The 20,297-nt window shown below is 38.5% G+C and overlaps 2 protein-coding genes across 5 annotated transcripts in view; one reads left to right on the forward strand and one right to left on the reverse strand.

The window, feature by feature from the left end:
• Positions 1-20,297, forward strand: part of LOC134531065 (dynein axonemal heavy chain 6) — a 491,808-nt gene that overhangs the window by 34,601 nt on the left and 436,910 nt on the right. For 2 of the 3 annotated variants that reach the window (XM_063366586.1, XM_063366584.1), the window contains exons 2-6: positions 2,673-2,757; positions 11,210-11,306; positions 14,555-14,738; positions 17,448-17,592; positions 18,803-19,042. In XM_063366586.1, the coding sequence (XP_063222656.1) occupies positions 2,673-2,757; positions 11,210-11,306; positions 14,555-14,738; positions 17,448-17,592; positions 18,803-19,042 (751 nt within the window). Of the gene's footprint in view, positions 1-2,672; positions 2,758-11,209; positions 11,307-13,877; positions 13,997-14,554; positions 14,739-17,447; positions 17,593-18,802; positions 19,043-20,297 lie in introns of those variants that run through there. The other variant, XM_063366585.1, reaches the window with a different exon arrangement.
• Positions 3,050-13,483, reverse strand: LOC134531068 (uncharacterized protein K02A2.6-like). 2 transcript variants are annotated; one of them, XM_063366593.1, is made up of 2 exons: positions 13,206-13,483; positions 3,050-10,418 (listed from the first exon to the last, which is right to left on the reverse strand). In XM_063366593.1, exon 2 carries the CDS (start codon positions 5,127-5,129, stop codon positions 4,188-4,190), a length of 942 nt encoding a protein of 313 aa, XP_063222663.1. In that variant the 5' UTR covers positions 5,130-10,418; positions 13,206-13,483; the 3' UTR covers positions 3,050-4,187. The 2 variants fall into 2 exon arrangements, with proteins under 2 accessions (XP_063222663.1, XP_063222662.1); XM_063366592.1 differs by having other exon boundaries at positions 12,177-13,483.

Consider the following 20,297-nt stretch of genomic DNA (forward strand, 5'->3'; position numbering starts at 1 on the left):
TACATGCCAACTGACATAGAATGACCCTACCAGCAAATATGGCTTATCATGTAAAAAAAACATCAATTCCTACCATTTGCCATGGATAATCAGGGACCGGGTGAGGAAGAAGTGGCTGCTTCCGCTTAGATTTTTGGTATTTATTACACAATCACAATTGGTCACAAGATGGACAATCTCAGATGTTATACTCGGCCAGAAAACCGTACCACGTGCCCGTTGTATGCATTTCTCTGAACCTTGATGAGCAGCATGAATGCAATGAAGGAGCTCTTGTCTCATGCACTTAGGAATAACAAGAGCATTACCCTTTAAAACAAGACTATAAGCACAGCTGAGATCTTCTCTGTATGTCCAGAATTTTTTCAGGTCTGGGGGCACCTGATGTTACTTACTGGGTCAGCCCACAGATATGGTGCGAGACAAAGACTGAAGCTCAGCATCTTTACTAGTATACTCCTGTATTTCTAGCAACTTGGCATCTGTTATCTTGGTAGACACAACCACAGAGCAGACTTGTAGCTCTACATCTTGCTCAAAATCTGAGCTTCCAGTTGAGCTTGGACAAGTTTGACATGCACGAGATAAGGTATCTGGTATAAACATCTGTGAACCTGGTTTGTACTCAATATTTAAGGTATACCGTTGCAATCAAAATCACATTCTTTTTAACCTAGCAGGACAGTCTACCAAATGTTTCTTAAAAATGGTTACCTATGGCTTATGATCTGTTTCAACCGTGACCTGCTTGTTATAAATATAGTGATGAAAATGCCCTGCTCCGAAAACTATTGCGAGCATTTCTTTTTCTATTTGGGTATAGCGTCTTTCAGTGACAGTAAGAGACTTAGATGCATATGTAATGGGACGACCATCCTGAAGTAAAAATGCACCCAACCCATTTTGAGATGCATCAGCTGACAATATAACAGGCTTACTAACATCATGATATGCTAAAACGGGACTGTTGCACAATTCTTTAAGTTTTTCAAAAGCGACAACCTATTCCTGTTACCAATGCCACTGCACGTCCTTTTTTAACAGAATCCTGAAAGGAGCTGTGACGTCTGAAAAATTGGGAACAGATTTTGAAAGGTTAGGTTACCATACCAAGAAATCACTCCACATCTTTACTGCAGCATGGGGTATGAATTTATTTAATAGTTGATATTTTGTTATGATCAGGAGCAATACCATTCTCTGTAAGCACATGTCCCATGTAATGAACGTGTTTTACCCCTATTTTACATTTATTTCTGTGGAACTTTACCCCATGTTTTGCTGCTCTTTCCATCAGAACCACAAGTCTCTGATGGTGTTCCTGTTCTGTACTGCCTCAACATATAATATTGTCAAAATATGTAAGCACCCCAGGTAGCCCTTCAAAGACTTCCCCAAACCTGCAATGAAAGACCTCTGGAGCAGAACATATATGTACCATAAGGCATGCGCAAAAACTTGTACTGCACACTGATAAGTCCAATGGTCAGCAAGATGTGTTAAATGACGATTAATATATAGGATATCTTGAGGAAAAACAGTTACCGGTCACTAACCCCACTAGCCATGAAAACAATGCATCTAGCACAACTGCGAGTTTGTTAAAAGATGGTTTTCGTGGTTTTACAGAACAGGAGCGTCAGGGGAATGTGAGGGCTAAAAATGTGGCTGGGAACAGTTCAGGGAGCAACATGTTTATCAGTGAAAATGAACCCATACTAAAAACAAGATATGGCAGATCCATTAGACCATCCAAGTTGTATTGCAGTACTGATTTTGTACAGTGACCTGTTAAATTAAGTGAATCTTGGAGCACATTTGTCAAAAAACACTTACGTTAGTTAAGACTAGCATAGTATGCCAACTTGTCGTGGTATTATCATAAATGTATGGGTAGCCCTATATCTAGATCTATTAGTATATTGTCAACTTGCAATGTTAAATGGTAATCATGTTTTGTATTGATAGTGAAATAGGTACTGTTTTTTGAACACTATTGACTATGCAACATGACAGGAACTGTAACTTGTATTTTAATTAAGTTACTGTTTTTCATTGTCAACAAGTGATGTAGTGTATTTTATTGTTAATGAAGAAAGGAGATGTAATGAACAGTGTATTTTATTGTTAATGAAAAAAGGAGATGTAATGAACAGTGTATTTTATTGTTAATGAAAAAAGATGTCATGGGTGCAAGTGGGAACTACAATGTACAGAGGGTGGCATTGAAAGAAAGTGGGTCACATTGAAGTGGAGGTAATGTAGTAATGGCGACGGACAGAGAATAAAGTAAGCTAAGTAATCTTTAGTGTTATTATTTAATACCATTACAGTAATAGGGGGCAGAAATCCTGCAATGTTACAACGTGCCAGCACAAGTGCTTGTGTTTATTTCGTAGTTTCCAACATCAACATTAAATCTTTATTTAAAGTATTTGAGGTAGAAAATATTGTTCATACAATGATATGAAACATTTTATTTCCATGAAATAACTTCCACTTGTTATATGGTTGTAAAAATCGCTACATGGTACATGGACTAAACCTTTCTTTGATTAATGAGGTTCTGTGTTTGCTAAATAAGCCACTGTCTATCAGGTGATCTATTCAAACACAGTGTAACACATCTGGATAACTTGTGGATATTGTTTTGTATTTCTTGTGTGTTGTAGGCCTGCAGGTGCAATTCCATTCCACGTTCCCCACCGCGGAGCAGTGGGGCAGCCGGGAGCCACTCTGGAAGCTGCACCGTCGCAAGTGAGTCACAAGCAGAGCATGCTGGAGGTCTGATCCTTGCAAACTTGTATGGTGCTGTATTGTTGGTCTAGGAAAGTTATTGAAGACACTGCATTGAATTTAGTTGTACTAAATAATTTGTTTTTTAAATATATGTATTACTAATCAGCATGACAACTCCTGTGTTAATTTCTTGAACATAAAGAAAAAAAAAGTAATACGTTTTAGCTTGGTCTACAATTGTTTAATGATGTTACTATAACATTTTGTACTGTATGTATCAGTGATGTTATAGTAATAAATATACTGAAAGATAATGTGCTAGTTGACTGAAAAAATAAGAATGCTTTGCCACGTAACAAATTTTAACCTGTCAACGATGGGTACCACAGCTTGTAAGTAAACATAGTCTTGCAAAGAAACTGTTAAATCTGTGTTGAAGCTAGTATTATTATGAAAGACATTGCAGATTTTGAAGTGCAGATATTCAGAAATCTGTCTTTGAAGCCAAATGTGCTGTGATCGTACATGTGATTTTCTAGCAGAAGCACTTTCACACATTTGATGTGGTGTGGATGTAGTAAGTGTGGGTGATACCTTCTATTGTGGTTATTTGTCTGGTAGTACTTGTCGTGGGTTGTTCGTCCACTTGTCTCTAAACAACTCACTGGATCATATCTGGCATGCGGTTTGAGCAGTATCGACGAACAGTTCTAGTCACTGGAATATACTGCTGAAGATGTTAGCAAATAATTAGTATCTGGTGTCCCGGATGTGTTTGTGATATGGGCTGTTGTTTACCATTGACTAAACCATTGAATATTATGCCCTACAGTTGATGTATCATATGGAACCATCGTTGTTCATACACAACTGATTAACATACCAGTATTATCCTAAATTGTCATTGCTCACTGAAACCTGCTTTCAGCACATCACAGAAGAAACACAGCCAAATAAGAAAAGCGTAATTGAGGTGAAAAAGAAAGATAGCTTCCATAGCTTGCTAATGTAACCATTTCCTGCATGCTGGAAGGACAAGGGAATGTACGCAAGCCAGTGTAGCCAATGGTTGCTGCATTAGTTCAAGGAAAGTCAATGAGAATAAGTTTAGTATGAAAAAAAAAATTGATTATTATAATTTATTTTATTAATTAAAGTATTTTGTTGATTTATATATGGTGTAGGCTACAGGATATCAGACATAGTATCTGAAGTCCGAACAGGTGGAGTGTTATTTGTACATTTTGTTTGGTAACTAATTCGGTGTATCTAAGTTTTACTAATTGTTGTAGCTCTTTATTTCACACTATTACAAAACACATGTACGTCCCACGCTTACAGTATCCATTGTTCCACCGTTCCACACCTTCCGCCTAGTCCAATCCGTTCCTTCGTTACCATACTACACTCATCAGTTCACTCGTTACTACACTCCCCCTTCCATTTCTTTATAAATCTAGTCTCCTTGGCACCTTGACGCATCTACCAGAGCGCCTGGGGTAGGGAGCGGCTACTGGCGTTGAAGGCGGAAATCCCCGTAAACCTTCATCCTCGAGACTGCCATCCCCTCCACTAGCCACTCGGGACGGATGCCTCCCTTCCGGAGTCTGACCTGAGGCCTTCCCCACGTGTGACTCCTCGGGCGCTGATGTAACTGTCTCTGCTTCTGGTTCTGTCACCCTTCCTTCTTCACCCAGCTGCCCGCCTGCGTATTTCCCCACCAAGTGCTTCCCTGGACGTAGAGTTCCATTGGTTCTTGTCTCTCTCAGCTTCAAGTGGTCCGCATGAACATATCTGACATGCGAACCCTCTTGCACTCGGTAAGTGACCGCACTCACTACCTCCTTCACTGATCTTGGCACCCAGTTGAACTCTCCCCGCACCGTTTTTATCCAGACCAAATCTCCTTGGGAAAAAACTCTTGGAGGCCCTCGTTTGTGATCCAGCCCACGTTTCACTTGTTCCTGGCGTGCTGACATGTCGTGTGAAAATGACGGCTTTAACAGCGACAACCGAGTGCGAGGCTGTCGCTGTAAAAACAATTCCTCGGGGGTTTTCTTAGTCAAGGAATGTGGAGTATTCCTATAAGCAAACAAAAATACGTTGACCATATGTTGTAGCGTGCGGGTGTGTGCCTTGCTTCGGCCCTCTTGCAATTGACGCCTCAGAGCTATCTTGACAGTCTGTACTTGTAGTTCCACTGCACCATTTGATTGCGTATGATAATGCGGAGTTCGGACATGTTTCACACCATTTGCGGACAGAAATTGCCCAAACTCGTCCGACTGAAAAGGTGGACCATTGTCCGTCACCACCACTTCTGGCAACCCGAACGCTGCAAAAAGAGTTCTAAGCTTCCCCACCATGTGAAACGCTGTGGTAGCCGTCATTGGGATGACGTCTAACCACTTAAGAGTACGCGTCTACCACTATTAGGAACTTTTGATGGTGTTCTTCTGCGAAGTCCAGGTGCGCTTGTTGCCACCTCCGAACTGGTGTCTGCTAGGGTTTAAAAGTTTTTATATTTGGCAATGAATGTAATATGTATTATGGTAAAAAAAAAATTATTGTGTGAGTTTTGAGCGTTTTTATTTCTTGGAACAACATATTTTTTGTGTATTATGAGAAAGTCTAAGATAAAGTTTATTATTTTCAAATTTTTTTTAATCAGCTGATCACTTTATGAAAATACAATTTATTTTGGGTATGCTATTCTGTCATATTGAAGAATTTTATGAATTTTTAAATTGAAAAGTTTTGTTAAATCTAGACATTAAAAATTAAAAAGTGTTGCTGTCGGGCGGATTTAAAAAAAAGGGGGTGGGGGGAAAGATTCTCCCCCTAAGTCGAACCGTGCTGGAAAAAAATGGAATGCTGTTTATTTATACCAACACTTATACATTTATCAAAGAATATATTTGAAAAATGTTTTGTATCATTAAATGAAATTTACCTGTGCCTTTTTCAAGGAATTTATAAACAGGAAGTTGGCAACGCTGCTTGGTAATGATGGATTATATCTTTAATGGGAAGTTTTAGCTTTTTTTTTTGAGGAATTTCTCAGTATGAAGTTGGGAACACTGCTTGGTAACTGTAGTGTCCGCGCTTTAGTTCGCGCTGTAAAAGTAAACAACTAAAACTACCGTGGTAGTGAATGTTGTTTCGTTAACATGTTTATTGATAATCATATTTAACTATTTAGGTTAATGTTTTGAATTATGTTTATCATGCTCATATCATCAATATGTTTATTCTACACCTATCCCTCACTTAGCACGTCTTCAGATTGCGCGGATTCATTTAGCGCGATGTTAATTTTACTGCCCCAGTCTTGAGTAGCACATCTGTAAATTTCAGTTAGCACGAACTCGGCAGGGAAAAAAGTGTTTCAACTTCTGTAAACAACAGATGTGCCGTGGGATACAGTTAGCCAAACAAGGGGGGAAGAGATGCGTGCGCAGGTCTGTTTACGCTATCAGCTGTTGTATAAACATCAGTTATGGCAAGTTAAATTGCGGCTATGGAGTGTAAAGGACCAAATGTTTTTACGTCCGCCCGTATGCCGCCGTGCCGTACCGTTGTCACCTGGCCACCAACCGGGCCTTTAACTCAGTCTAACCAGTGGCAAGGAATTCACTCTAACAAAAGCAACATCTGCCCATTCAGCTGCTGGTAACTGTACTTGCTTGATCACTCATAATGCATCATGTTCAAGTATTTGAGACAAATCTAGAAGTATTACGGCACGCAGATTGTCATTAAGGACACGCTTATGTTGGTCGCACTTTAGTTTTAAGCAAGTCAACTGTGCGCACAATCGTACAAAATAAGGAATCTTACCAAAAGTCTGATGCTGTTGGTTGTACTAGCGGGAATATATTTGACATTAGATACCAGAACAGAAATGAACAGATGATTCACGTGGAAAAGGTTGTTAAATGAATGTTGACCATGAAAAAAATAATCATTGGCCTGACAGGATTGGTGTGAATCAGGTGGTGATACAAGCAATTATTCGGACAGTAATAGCGGTTTCACTGTCAGTACAGGATGGTTTGGAAAGGTACGCGACATGAGTTAAAGGTCACGCCCGGGCGGGCAAGTCAGCCAACCAACTGACGATAAAGTACATAACCACATATATCCCCTTACTCTGTGTCGTATTTGTCATACAAAGTGCGATGGGAGGAATATAAAGATAAATGGTGAGACATATTTATAGTTGAGTGTTATTCATTGCATTTATATTACGTAAAGTATATTTTCCTAAACAATTTTGGAACACATTAAATAAATTAGCCTTGCTATTTATGAAAACTAGTGCTTCAGAATACACGATTTCGAATAACACTAGCATTTTTAGAAACGAATTAGTCGTGCTAAGTGAGGGATAGGTGTATATTGGATATTCTATGTCCAGGTTTCCATAAGCAGGGTTTTGTCAATATTGTTCTATGTTTTAGGAAATAAATCTCTAACTTCCATATCTTGTAATTTTTTTTTGAGACTAACTTGCCGTCATCCGGGTTCTCGTGTTCGAGGCCGGGCGTGTATCCTAGCGGGAAACTGGCTCTTATTGAAATTGTGTTCTGGGAGGGCGCTAGGTTAGCTCAGCGTGAAACCAATTTTGGGTTTCGTGGGTGCGTTGCCCCTGCGTGGCCCGCTAGGACCGTCGGCAAAGTTCGTGGTTGGAGGGGCCCCTAGCTGGTCTCAGATCACAGGCCCTGTGCAGCATAATACACTGATTCCTAGCTGGGGTAGGAAAGCACAATACAATAACAAACACGAACTCGAGGTATATTCTGTCGCTGACACGTCGCGCACAGAGGGTGCGGTGTAGTCGTTTAATCAGGTGAACGATTACAGTCGCAAATTACACTGACATTACACTTGAACGGCTACAAGGAATTACCCTACAAAATTACACTTGATTTAATATGAGTGCTCTGACGCACTGTCACTGGTTAAGCCCTCACGCCAGCCGTTGTTAAGGGGGAATTTGATTGGAGGCGGCCAATCCTGAAAATTGCTAATTTGGCGGCGCTCGTATTCACCTGTGTGAACCGCGGCCCACAGTTAAATTAGATACAAAGTTCACACCTAGTTGTCGTCGGCGCCTGTGCACTCGACATTGAATAAAAGTTCATTGGTAGCGGGAGTTGGCCCGTGCCGTAAGGTGATCTACCCCGCGCAATGTCTCGTGCAGGGAGTTTTAAGCTAAGCGGCTGGGTTAGGCCCTACACCGTAAAAGGACCAGGGATGCACGGGGAGTTAAGGTAAACAAAGAAAATAGGTTTGGGTTGTATGACTATAATTACCAGAAGTACTGTTCAGTGTGGACAAAGGATGATGGCTCCCCGTGTAACGCACGTCCGCCCCGGTCCGCGAGTCGCTCGGTACTGGCGTTTGGCCTTGGCGCGAGGGAAGGTCTCAGCGTTCTCTCGCGCCAAAGTTGCTAAAGTTGCGTTATTCGGTAATTATTTTAATAATAAGAAGCTGAGAGCAGTTCTAAATTCATACATTAATTATTCCTAATTAATCTGATTGGCAGATGCTCTTTAATAATTATAATCAATTAATTTACGTAAATTAAGTTTAAATGTTAAGAGTCACACCAGAGACTGTTCGTCACTTGCTGACTGCTCCAGTGGCTAGTTATACATAAAAAACGGGGTGGTAATACTTACGTTAACACAACACTATAATTAATTAAGGCTGAAGGCCGCAAAGGAGGCACTCACAAACTTATTATGGTAAGTTCACAATTGAGTGACTCGGGCACTCCTGCGTCGCACTTTCCTTGGGTGGGGGTTTTAATTAATAGTGAAGTTACTATTAAATTATGTTTGATTGTTAATGAACTGGGGTCGAGGTGTTTAATTAATTAGACATGGCCCTTGGTTCTACCTTGGCATCGGAGGCTAGCCTGACTCGGGTGGGCCATGGCTAGGGGTGCGTTCCGTTAGCGGGGTCGGATACTGGCGGGTGCAGGTCGGGCTTTGGGTGGCCTTCGGCTGGACCACGTCAAGCTTAAGGGCACTGGTTTCCCTCTCCCCCAAATCTCATCACTGGATCTGCCCCCGGTTGCTGTACGTGTATTTTTCTGACAAAATTTTATGTGTCTATCATACTTAGAAGAGAGTTAAATTTGAATTACAAATGATATACAGTATAAACAAAGTATTTTATAAACTAATAATTTTAAAATGTTTGAATTGATTCTAGAATTGAATGTTGAGGATTTGAACATCATGTTATTGATAATTAATGTTTTATTTTTCTTTGCTCAAGAGTAAATTGTACCAGTAAAGGATGGTACGGCAGTGTTTGCTTCACGCTCGACTTGGCGGGGGCACTGCCGTGCCCCCCGATGTGTTATTCAAGTATCTGCTCGAGTGGTTTTCTTGTAAGTTCAAATTGGTATATTCAAATATTTGTGAAAAGTTAAACTGCAGTACGACGTTCTTGGAAAATTTTGCAATGTCACATGTTGCAGGGTTCTTTTTGTAGGCAGCTGGGTAGCAAGGAGGTTAACTTTAAATGTGTTTTCCGGCAGTGTGGATTTTTTTTTTGCAAGGGTGTTTGGATACCTTCTCTTTGTCTGGTTCCACCCCTCAATTTTGATGATCTGTTGTTGGTTGTTGTTTGTTGGTTGTTGTTTGTTGGTTGTTTGTTGGTTGTTGGTTGTTGGTTGTTGTTGTTTGTTGGTTGTTGGTTGTTGTTTGTTGTTGTTTATAGTATAGGGAGGAAGTATTAATGTGTAATCTAGGAAAACTTGTAATGTATCAAGGTTTTGTATCAGAGGAATGACACTTATTTGTTTAAGAGTAAAGTTCAACAAGTTTGAGAGCACAGAGCTAGAGATTGTTATTTATAAATATTATCTTGAAATTTGATAGGGATTTAAAAGTTTGTTGGATTGAATGAAAGGGATGTCAGTATTCTGTATTAAAAGTGTAAAATTTAATGCCCAACTTTTCAGTAAATCACATTTAAGAAATGTAAGACAAATAAGATTGTGCTTTTCAACTATTGTCAAGTAATGAAAGAAATGACATTTTTCTAATATGTTGAACAATTTTGTTGTCCATTTGAGATACAACCATGTGCACTGTTGTTATGTTCTGATTATTGCAGAGTTAATTTGCCAGTTGGCCAAGAAGGTATCTTACTGTTGAGCAGTTCAACATTTTTGTATTTTGTGTAATTTTCGAGGCAGCTGAAAGGCAGGGGGACTAGGTGCTCCTCAAATCCGTCACAGAATGAATAAAGTGTACGGTGAAAACTTTATGAGTGGTGATAGTGTACAGAAGTGGTGTAGAAAATTTAAATAAGGGTGAAGTGACGTCCATGATGAAGGTGGACAAGGGTGCAAGTCTTCACTACTGTAGGCCTCATTGAGCATGTTGATCAGGTGGTCAGAGGTAAACGAAGTTTTTACAATCAGTGAACTTTCTGAAGATTTTCCATAAATATCAAGATCAGCTTTGTACACAATTGTCAGTAAAGACCCAAGATACTGGAAACTGTGTGCTCGTTGGGTTCCTAAAATGTTGAGTGACTACAAAACACAAGCATGGCATCAGCCTTAAAATTTTTCACATGTCATCACAATGAGGGGGAAGATGTTTTGAAGTCCATCGTTACTGGCAATGAGACTTGAGTCTTGTATGACGATCCTGAAACAAAGGAACAGTCCAAGCAGTGTATGCTGACAGATTCTCCAAGCAAAAAAAAAGTACAGAAGCTAAGTAACAGGAAAACAATGGCTACAGTTTTTTGGGATCAAAAAGGAGTGTTGTTGGTGGACTTTATGCAGAAGGGGACAACAATAACAAAGGAAGTTTCTGAAATTTTACATCGTCTCTGCAGAGCCATCCAAAACAAACGAAGAAGAATGCTCTCGTCAGGCATGGTTTTGATCCATGTCAAAAGACCTTAAACAGTTCAAGTGGGAATTTTTCGACCATCCACCATATAGTCCGGACCTAGCACATAGTTATTTTCATCTGTTCCAAGAATTGAAGGCATTTTGGGGCGGACAACGCTTCGCCGCTAAAGACAAACTTCAGAATGTTGTCAAGATGTATCTCTCCTAAATGTTGGCAAACTTCTTGAGAAGCTTGTGTCACAATGTGAAAAATGCCTCGACCGTTTTTTGCAATTATGTAGAAAAATAAGTAAGACCCTGCTGTACTTTTAATAATAAAATTATTATGTAATGAAAATTTGTCTTTTTTTTATAACTTATCAGAGGTTGAAAAAAAAAACAGCCATCGTAAGTTTTAACACCCTGATTTGTCACCACTTGTTGCCAACATTTGTACAATTTGTTGGCAACAAAGTTGCCTTCTGTTACCAAAAGTATTGTACCAGTGTAAATGTGGCTTTAGACACAAGCTTCAATTGTTTGTGTATGTTTATTCACATGGGCCACATATGTTGAACATTATTGCATGGCATGTTTCAGTTGGAGTTGAGGTCAGAACTTTTAAAAAGGAAACCATGCCATCATTTGGAGCCTATTCATTCACAGAAATCACCCACCGTTATCCCTCGTAAGAAAGGCAAGTGAATATTATGTAAAAGGGCTTGCATTTGGAAATACTTTTTTTTTTTTTTTTTTTTACCAAGTTTGGGCTTTTTACTATTGTTTGTACAGACAAAAAAGATGGGGTAACTAAGAGTATTATTGTTTAGTATGTAGAGCAGCTAAATGTGAATTTTGAACATTTTATGATATAGTTTTGATGAAGGTATCAAAGAAACTAGACATTTGACTAGTGACTGTTTATGTGCGTGGCTGGAAGCCACCTCTGTTATGTGTGGGTCCATAATGACAAAAAGTCATGATCATCTTCACACCTACCAGAGGCTTCTCATTTGGAGTGTAAACTATGCAGTGAGGTGGAGGAGGGGGTGGTCACTCATTCTTCAGATGTGGTGTCAGCAGTACAACTGGCCTGGTGCGGGAGTGGTACCCCTTCCCACCACCAGGAGCAGCTGTGTGAGTGGGCAGCTTGTTAGGGGCTGTCATAACTGTCTTATGTATTGTTTCAAGCCAGTTGCAGTGTTTTACTTAGAAATGTTTATTAGTTTTTTGTTTATTTTATCCCATTATTAGGAAATGTAAATAGCCTTGCGTTATACTATTTTTTTATTTACAGCTTTATTTATTTTTTGACTGTAATATAGCTTACATAGTTGTTAATCGAGGTGAAGAAATATTGATATAGATTTTAAAATATAAATTTTGTGATACTTCTATTCTCTGGATAAATATGTATATTATTTTACTTAGTGTTAAATAGTGCTTGAATTATCATTATTTATGCAGTTGCTTATGTCAAGATCTAGTTTTTATATTTTGTGCTGTAAAATACAATAATTTAATTTATAATTGCTTTTGTCATATTACTTACTACACATACACATACCATGATTTTTTTTTTGAATGTAGTTCATTAAGTATTTTGTAGGGATGGGACGAATCCACATTTTGGTCGAATCCGAATCCTTGTTCAAATCCTCAGTGTTTGTCATCGAATCTCGAATCCCAGTACCACACTAAACTTCACCACATGTTATTAAAAAAAATCACACATTTATTTTAAAAAATTACATAGGCCTATGTATTAAAACAAATCACATGTGTATTTATAAAATTATAAAATAAGTGCATAGTGTATACACCTGATATAAAATAGAGACAAATAACCTCAAAAACCACACACGTAAGTTTGCATCTGTCCAATTCTCTGTTAAATTAATCCTTCCTATGTTTTCAATAAAATACGTTTGTATAACTGACACCATTTAAAAAAAGTTACGTTTTTTCTGCGATGTTATATTATTGAAGGTTGGAAATGATCAAGTAGTTATACTAATTGACAAAATGCAGCGTAGTTTATCTTATGTTTGTGCTATTTCCATTACCTTTATAATATAGTTTAGGTATACAATTTTCTAGAGCTGGACGAACCTCAGTTCTCTGGTTTCGAACCGAGCCGAACCTCATACAGAAATAATTGTTTTGAATTAAAATGAACCAATGACCAGCATTTTGGTCTTTAACTGAGTGGTGAGAAAGAAAGGTTCTCCAGCCATATGTAAAATTAAAACATTATATAGCTTAGCTTATATATATACCAACTTTTAATTCATGAAGAAGTTACATCTAAATTTCAAAAAGACTATCTTCCTTTTTCAGTGTACACTAACCTTCATTTAAAAAAAAATATTATAAAGATGACGAACATTCAGCATAAGGCCACATAACATATTTACGTGGTAGACATAACCTAACATTTTTAATAAGTAAAACTTTTTAATAGGACATCAAAAAAGGCGAATGTGAATTAAGTTACCTATCTACATATTTTTGTGGTAGACATAACCTAACATTTTTAATAAATAAAACTTTTTAATAGGACATAAAAAAAAAGGCGAATGTGAAATTAAGTTACCTATCTACATTACAAAACCCGCTGACTGCAGTTGCTGTTTTCTTGGAAGAATGCTGCTCGTCAGAAGAAACTTTAGACGTTTTTTTTGGGGTGGTTCTGGGTCATCCGGGTCGTCATTATCTTTTCTCCATTTGGAAAACTTAAAGGACGTTAGCCTGCTCATCGAAAATCACCTCAAGAACAATAATATTGTAAACGTAACGTAAAAAGTGTGGTTATAGAAATTTGCGTCGGAAAAAAGAAAACACGAGAAATAATGATGGCTGCCGCGACTACGCTAGTCAATTTAGTACCGTACTGTAAAATTTACTGGACCAGTACTTTTAATACACAAGATTAAATTAATACTTTCATTACCTGACTGTTATAACCAAAAAGGCCAAAGAAAATAAATACATCCCAGTAATTTGAAACACGTAATTTAAGTAATCATTTCCTACCGCATTTGTCTTGTGTTAACTTGATCACGTTAGTTTTGCCGAAATACGAGAGTTCTCGTACATGCGTTTTAGTTTAACGCATGGGGTACGCAATCTTTGGTGATTTTACAACACTTCTCGTACACGCACTATAGTTAAAGGTATAATATACAATACCTTTGGCATTTGTACGATATTTTATATTACGTAGTACGACAAATGCATACAAAATTCTCTAAAGTAAACAAAAAAACAAAGCGCGCATATATGAAAAAATGCTATGCGAGTTATGCGACAATTAATAATTTTTATTTTGTCTGCGCTTGAAACTGTTGAGGCGACGATTATGCGATAAAAGTCGGAATATTACAAGTAATAGAATTTTGTTGAGCTGTTTTGTGAATGGTCTCAAATGGGGGTTAGAAAATTAGAAAAACGTAATTTTTTTTTAACGAACGTTCGGTTTTTCGAATATATTTTAAGAGGTTTCGAACTGAACCGAACTTAAGGGTTCGGTTCGGTTCGAAATTTTTAAATTTCGCCCAGCACTACAATTTTAAATTACTACCTAAAACTCTTAAAAACCCACCTCGAATCCCACCTCGAATCCCACCTCGGATCCTACGAATCCTCGAATCCATAGGATTCGGTATATTCGACGAATCCAAGATTCGAAAATCCCATCCCTAGTATTTTGTACATGCACTGATTCCTCATTCTCTGTTTATAACAAGCAATGGTTGCATTTTTTATGACTAACAATTAAAGTTTAGTTCTCTGAAAAGATACTTTGGAATCTGCATGCACATTCACATCAATACCTAGGTGTATAGAAAGTCAAATGATTGGTTTTAAGTTAATTTATTGTTAATTAACCATTAGCATCATGATGCTTGCACCTCACTTTCCTCTCTTATCTTTTTCTGTTAGCAAAGACAGGGAAGTCTGCTGAAAGGCGGTCAACCAGCGAGAGCCCTGCGGAAGTGAAGGGACCACCCAGCATTGTCAACTTGAAGGACCTGATGCAATTGTTGAGGACGAAGAGATTTAGCTTTGTCTACCTGGTGCATGCAGTGCCTAGCTCTTCCAGATACTTCACGCCGTATGCTTTCAAGTATGTCACGACCATATGAATGTCCTGGCCAAATGCTGAATTTTAGTATTTGTAGCTTTTAGTTAAGTAAATACTAATTTCATACAATACATTTTATACAATTTTACATTCTTGGACTAAATTCTGAAGTTATTAATTATATTCACTCTTTCATCTGGTAACGGTGAAATGTAGCATGCAAACAGTAACTTGGGAAAATATTAATATAACCTTCAGCTGACTGCAGTACTGTAAAATTACTATTTAAAAGAAATCTAAGGAAGTACTAACTATTAGCATGGAATGTAGTGTAGTTAGAATTGTAGTAATTGTTACTTCTTGTACTGCTGACTTAAGACCAAGATAATTTTACAACCATGTAATGCTCAACAGAACTTTAATGCCATACCACTGACTAAATGTTTACATCACATTGCTTCCAACAATATTGGCTGCACCAACTATAATAGTGCTAACCTATAATAACATGAAACTTCAAACCAACATTGCCAACCTATAATCAACTACATAATGCATCTTTCCTTCTAAGATTGATCTCCTAACCGCTAACATGCATTGTAAGATCAACACACTGTAATGCAATGTTACAATCCACAATTCTTTGCTCCTTCAAGTTACTTTTGTTAGTCTTTGAAACTCACTCGCTAGCTGTTAGACATTTGCTGCAAGAAGAGTCCCATCCAGCTTGCCAGGTTGCATTGCTGAACTTGTCAAATACCCTGAACAGACATGTTTGTGCTTTATTGATGTCCTCAGCAAACCTATGGTCCTCTATTACTGGGGGCTGCTTACAGTTGCTGGTTAATACATCACTAACAGAGTGATGTCCACTCAGCACTTTAGGCTGTAGACCTGGTTCACTCCTATTGCAGCTGACTACTAGGTACCTGGTCATCTTCGTGTGGACTACAGACAGGTCATAAGTAGAGGCAAGATTTTATGGTGTTATAAAAAATAAAATTTCGTCATTTAAAATAGTGGATTTCTTCTTTATCATCATTAAAAATTAAAACACATGTAATAATAAGTACATGTCAAGCACAATTACATTGATCAACTGCTTCAACAATTTTTGGTAAGAGACTTCAAATGTTTACATTAAAACATACTACTACATATATTTATGAGAGTAAGTTAAACAAAAAAACTGCAACTTTAACACTGAATAATAAAAAAATGCTACGTTAAAAGCCCAAAATTGTTGTAAATGTACATTTTCTTGTGATGTTTCTGCATTTGCCTCTACCCATCACTGTAAGGTATCAGCTATAGACTGCTTTTATTTTTTTTATACTTTGAAAAAACCATATATGGAAACTAAATAATGTTTTTTTTTTTTACTTTGTACATTTAGTTTAGGTTTTTAAATAAAAACCTAAACTAAAGATTTATGAAATGAATTGTATATTTTAAAAGCTGTAATACGGTGAATTTTGCTGTATTTTGGTGTTATGCGATGTTATTTACTTCCATTTCGGTGTTTGGTGGTGTATTGTCTTAATTTCGCTGTTATTTCTGTTTTATAGCTATTCACCATATAATCTTGCCTTTAGCCATAAGTGATGGTTCCTCCCTTGTGATAGGTCTTTCTTACCGCACTCTTCGCTGGATCTGACCCACATGGCATCTATAGGTCTGCCTGATTTTATCTGTGATGTCCCTTGTAACTCAGTGATATTGTCACATCTCATATTCCCATATTCCCATTGTGACTTTTTAACCACATCATCTAATCCACATAAAACTGCCTGCTGCCCTCTCTGCTGGTGCTTGTGCCTATCCATTGTGCCCCGCTGCCATTCAACCCTAGTCCAGCGCTTTTCTCAGACGTCCCTGAATGACAGTGTTTGGAATTTTTCACTCTGGTCTGTCAGGTACCATCATGTAGCTTTAGCTTTGCCTTGTTAGCCGGAACCATTGCTGAATGGATGAAATGGTGTTGATTTCATCAGTCTAATGCCATTTTTTTTATAGTTCCCAAAGGCAGAACCAGTGTCTAAAACTATAAACTATTTGTGTTGATGGAGGCACAGTAAGTCCTTGATTACTGTGTTCTTCTCAAGTCCATGTGCTTTTTTTTCAGTAGGACATCATTGATGAAGCTTGCTCACCCTACACAGTTCGAAATTTCTGCCATACCTTCTATCATACCCATGGGTATAAAAGAGGGCATGACAGTTTGTAAGCAGAAGAGAAGAAAGAATTCATTATTCCATGTGCGCTATTCCTAAGTGCTAACAGAAAACCAGCCAACCAACACAATTACCGACCAAAGCAAGCATATTGGGGTAGGAAAACACGTTGCTGTTAATTTAATAACATACTGAAAATATACAAAAAACACAACCTTTTATTATAAAATTATGTAACCTGGTGAGTGAGTTTTGATATTTTATCTTCTGCACATCACTTGCAAAAAAATAACTAATTCATCTTAGTATTTAAAAAGAAATACAGTGCAATTTTAGAATTAATGAATTGGAATTGAAAATCTAGTAACATATAATATTAAAAGGACAAAGGGAATTTGTTGGCAAAGTAAGACATGCAAAATAACTAGTATGTACCTCCAACTCTTCTTTATTGCATATTAAAAATATTTTACAATTTTTTTCCTGTGTATAACTATTGGTAATATATACAATGGCACTCTACTATTTATTAAGAAATGTTCTTATAAGTATTATATGTATTGTACATGTTTCTTAGGGTTGTGCCATTTAAGAAACTTGACAGGACAAACTTCCTAACAATGAGCTCAGAAGGGGTGACTAAATTTGGTCCCAGTGAAGTAATATTCACTCCTTTAGACGCCTGGGAAGAGGAGTACGACAAGTTCTCCAAGCTCATGGAGGTGAGATATTATTGTGTTACTTTCCAGTGAATATATGAAAATTTATGTACCAATGTGTTACGTAAAATTGTACATATTGCATTCCTCATACTGTGTGGTGCTTCGACCTCCCTTTTCTGCAGCCCAACTTGGTCTGTGGTAGTTTTTGATGTGGTTGCTAATCCCTCTACCAAGTGGAAGACTGAACTCACAATTCCAAACAGTCCCAGCAGTGCCGGCAAAGTGTATGTTTGGCTATAAAAAAAACCTTTTAATTTTTCCAGCAGCCTGCTTGGCCAGCATTTAGATGAGTTTTGTGGTGAAAATCAAAAGTTACAGAGTTGAAACTTTTTCTTGTGTTGTTATTTTGTTATTAATATTTAGAGGATAAGAGAATATTATTTTAAATTCTTAATATATAGAAGTTAAAATGAGCAATATTAATTTAGGTTCTTAAATTGTTCTGTTACTAGGGAGCATTGACATCAGCCAATACGATCCTGAACAGAATTAGAGGATCATGTTAATATCTTTGTAACTGAAAAAGTTTGCTCATAAATACATGCTCTACAGGTGACATCTGTGTTACTTGGGTGTAGTTATATTAATGTAGCAATTCTGGTAATATGCTGAAAACACATCCCATAGGACTCGGGTTGGAATCTAGGTTGAGCTATTTGGCTGTTCCAAAAATTACTCCAGGCAAATGCTGAAATGGTCTACAGTTGGATAATGTTGATTTATTCCCCAATATCCATTTTCTGGGTTGCATTTTAAAGTCTATGAAATACTTTGCTGTTGGCAAGATGTTAAGTACAAATATGAAATTAAAATAAAAGAAAGTAGTTCTTCTAAAAGTATACTTCATGGTGTTGTAGTCAGACTGTTGCCTCCCAACAAAAGAATACTAGTTCCAACTCTCTACTTGCAGTTCCTGGTTAACTCACATCTGAGATTTGGCCCTGTGAGAATTGTGGTGTATCACCATTGGGGTTTAATAGTGTACTCATGTTTTTCCCACAAATAAAATGTTTCTTCTCTGTTTTGAAGCCTCTGTCAATGCACGTTCAGGGATGTTGGACCCTACGAGTACCACCATAAAAACTGCATGGGATATCATATTTTGTATATCCATAAGCTCTTCTGTGCAAAATCAGGAAATGTAAAACAGATGCTTTGTTACCTTTAATTGAATACCTGTAACTTTTTCACTTGGTTAATGGATTTGCAGATCAAATCATTGGCTAACTTTCGCATGTGGAAGGCATTCAGCGTGTGGCGTAAGAACATAACGTGGGGAAAGTACGTGGCTGCGCGCCGGCACCTGGCACAGGCTCTGTTCATTCTGGACCCGGCCCTCAGGAAGGCCATCCTGGGCACGACAGCGGCCATCTACAACCTGCAGGGCCTCACACTCACGGACGCCAGCAAGCACGAGGACTTGCCTCTGTCGGAGTTCATCCGCCTGCAGGTGACCGTGTGTTTCATCTCTGACTAGTTTGGTTTGGCGTGCCCGATGTGTGCCCTGCGGCCTCACTCGCATTTCAGGAACAGTGCTGAAATTGTACCCAACTTTGTAACGAAAACATCTTTAAACTCAAGCAATTAACACAGTAAAATGTCATGTGCATATGAGAATTTAGTCATATTACAACCATCCAGGGTTTGGATTTTGAAAGTGGTAATATATAGGCTTGTTCAGTTTCAGTAAATATTACTGTAATGTCCTATTCATAACATTGTTCCAGCTAATCGTGATACACTTGTTCTTAGGTAAACCCTAGTAGGCGGCCATTACGTAATAACTGTTGCGCACATAACACAAGACACCAACTGGCTGCAGTGTTGCCACAGTGTGCTACATAAACACGGTGTTGCCACTATGTCAATACATAACAGATTCTCTCCCCTCTTAAGATGTCACAAAATCACGAAGCTTCGCAGGGGGTCGACGTTGTCGTGAGAAACATCGTGGAGGGGCAGAAGATTCTTCATGGCAATCAAATCCTCGGAATGGAGAAGAGTCCCTTGAACATGGAGCACTTCCTCCCACTGCTTGCTGGTTTGATACAGTTGTAGACTCATTTCCAACCACCTCTGCATCCCTCTGTGGTGGGAACCCAGAAGGCAACTGTGCTCTGGCATGGACACCACCCATCATGAATGAACCAGTCTCCTGTGACCCTAGTGGTTGCCGTGAGGCATGCCGTGTCCTTTCGCTCGGACATAAATTTGAATGTCCCCCTGTTTTCTGGCCCAGACGGTGCCGTAGTTGGTCAAAATGACGTCGATGTTCATGGCCGTGCTTGTCCCGCACTCTGTACATCAGCTGCCCTTCACTTGCAATCACGCATCCTGCAACCCACTTTGGCTCCTGCAAATAATTACGTAGCCAGATTGCCTCTCCAGAGACAAACTGCTGGGCCTGGTAGGTGTTGGTCTCGTGGGCCCGTGAGATTCCCTGAGTTTCTTCTTGTGCACTCGGATGCATTTTTGTCAAGATGGTCTTCAGGCACTGGTTCATCAGCATCTCTGCTGGAGTCTTTAAGTTGTCCAAACAAGGGGTTGTGCGTAATGAAAACAACATACGTGCCAAGCGTACTCTCCAATCACCCTGTACTAACTTCCTCAGTTTCTGCTTCACCGTTTGTACACTGCGTTCAGCCTGTCCATTGCTTGAAGGATGATATGGAGGTGAAAACATAATCCGGATTCCATTTTTCTTC

The sequence above is a fragment of the Bacillus rossius genome, chromosome 3 (genome assembly GCF_032445375.1).
Source record: "Bacillus rossius redtenbacheri isolate Brsri chromosome 3, Brsri_v3, whole genome shotgun sequence".
Classification (NCBI taxonomy): domain Eukaryota; kingdom Metazoa; phylum Arthropoda; class Insecta; order Phasmatodea; family Bacillidae; genus Bacillus; species Bacillus rossius.

Excerpts from the sequence above, each read along its gene's own strand:
- LOC134531068 (XM_063366593.1), bottom strand. The coding sequence starts at position 5,129 with ATGACGGCTACCACAGCGTTTCACATGGTGGGGAAGCTTAGAACTCTT.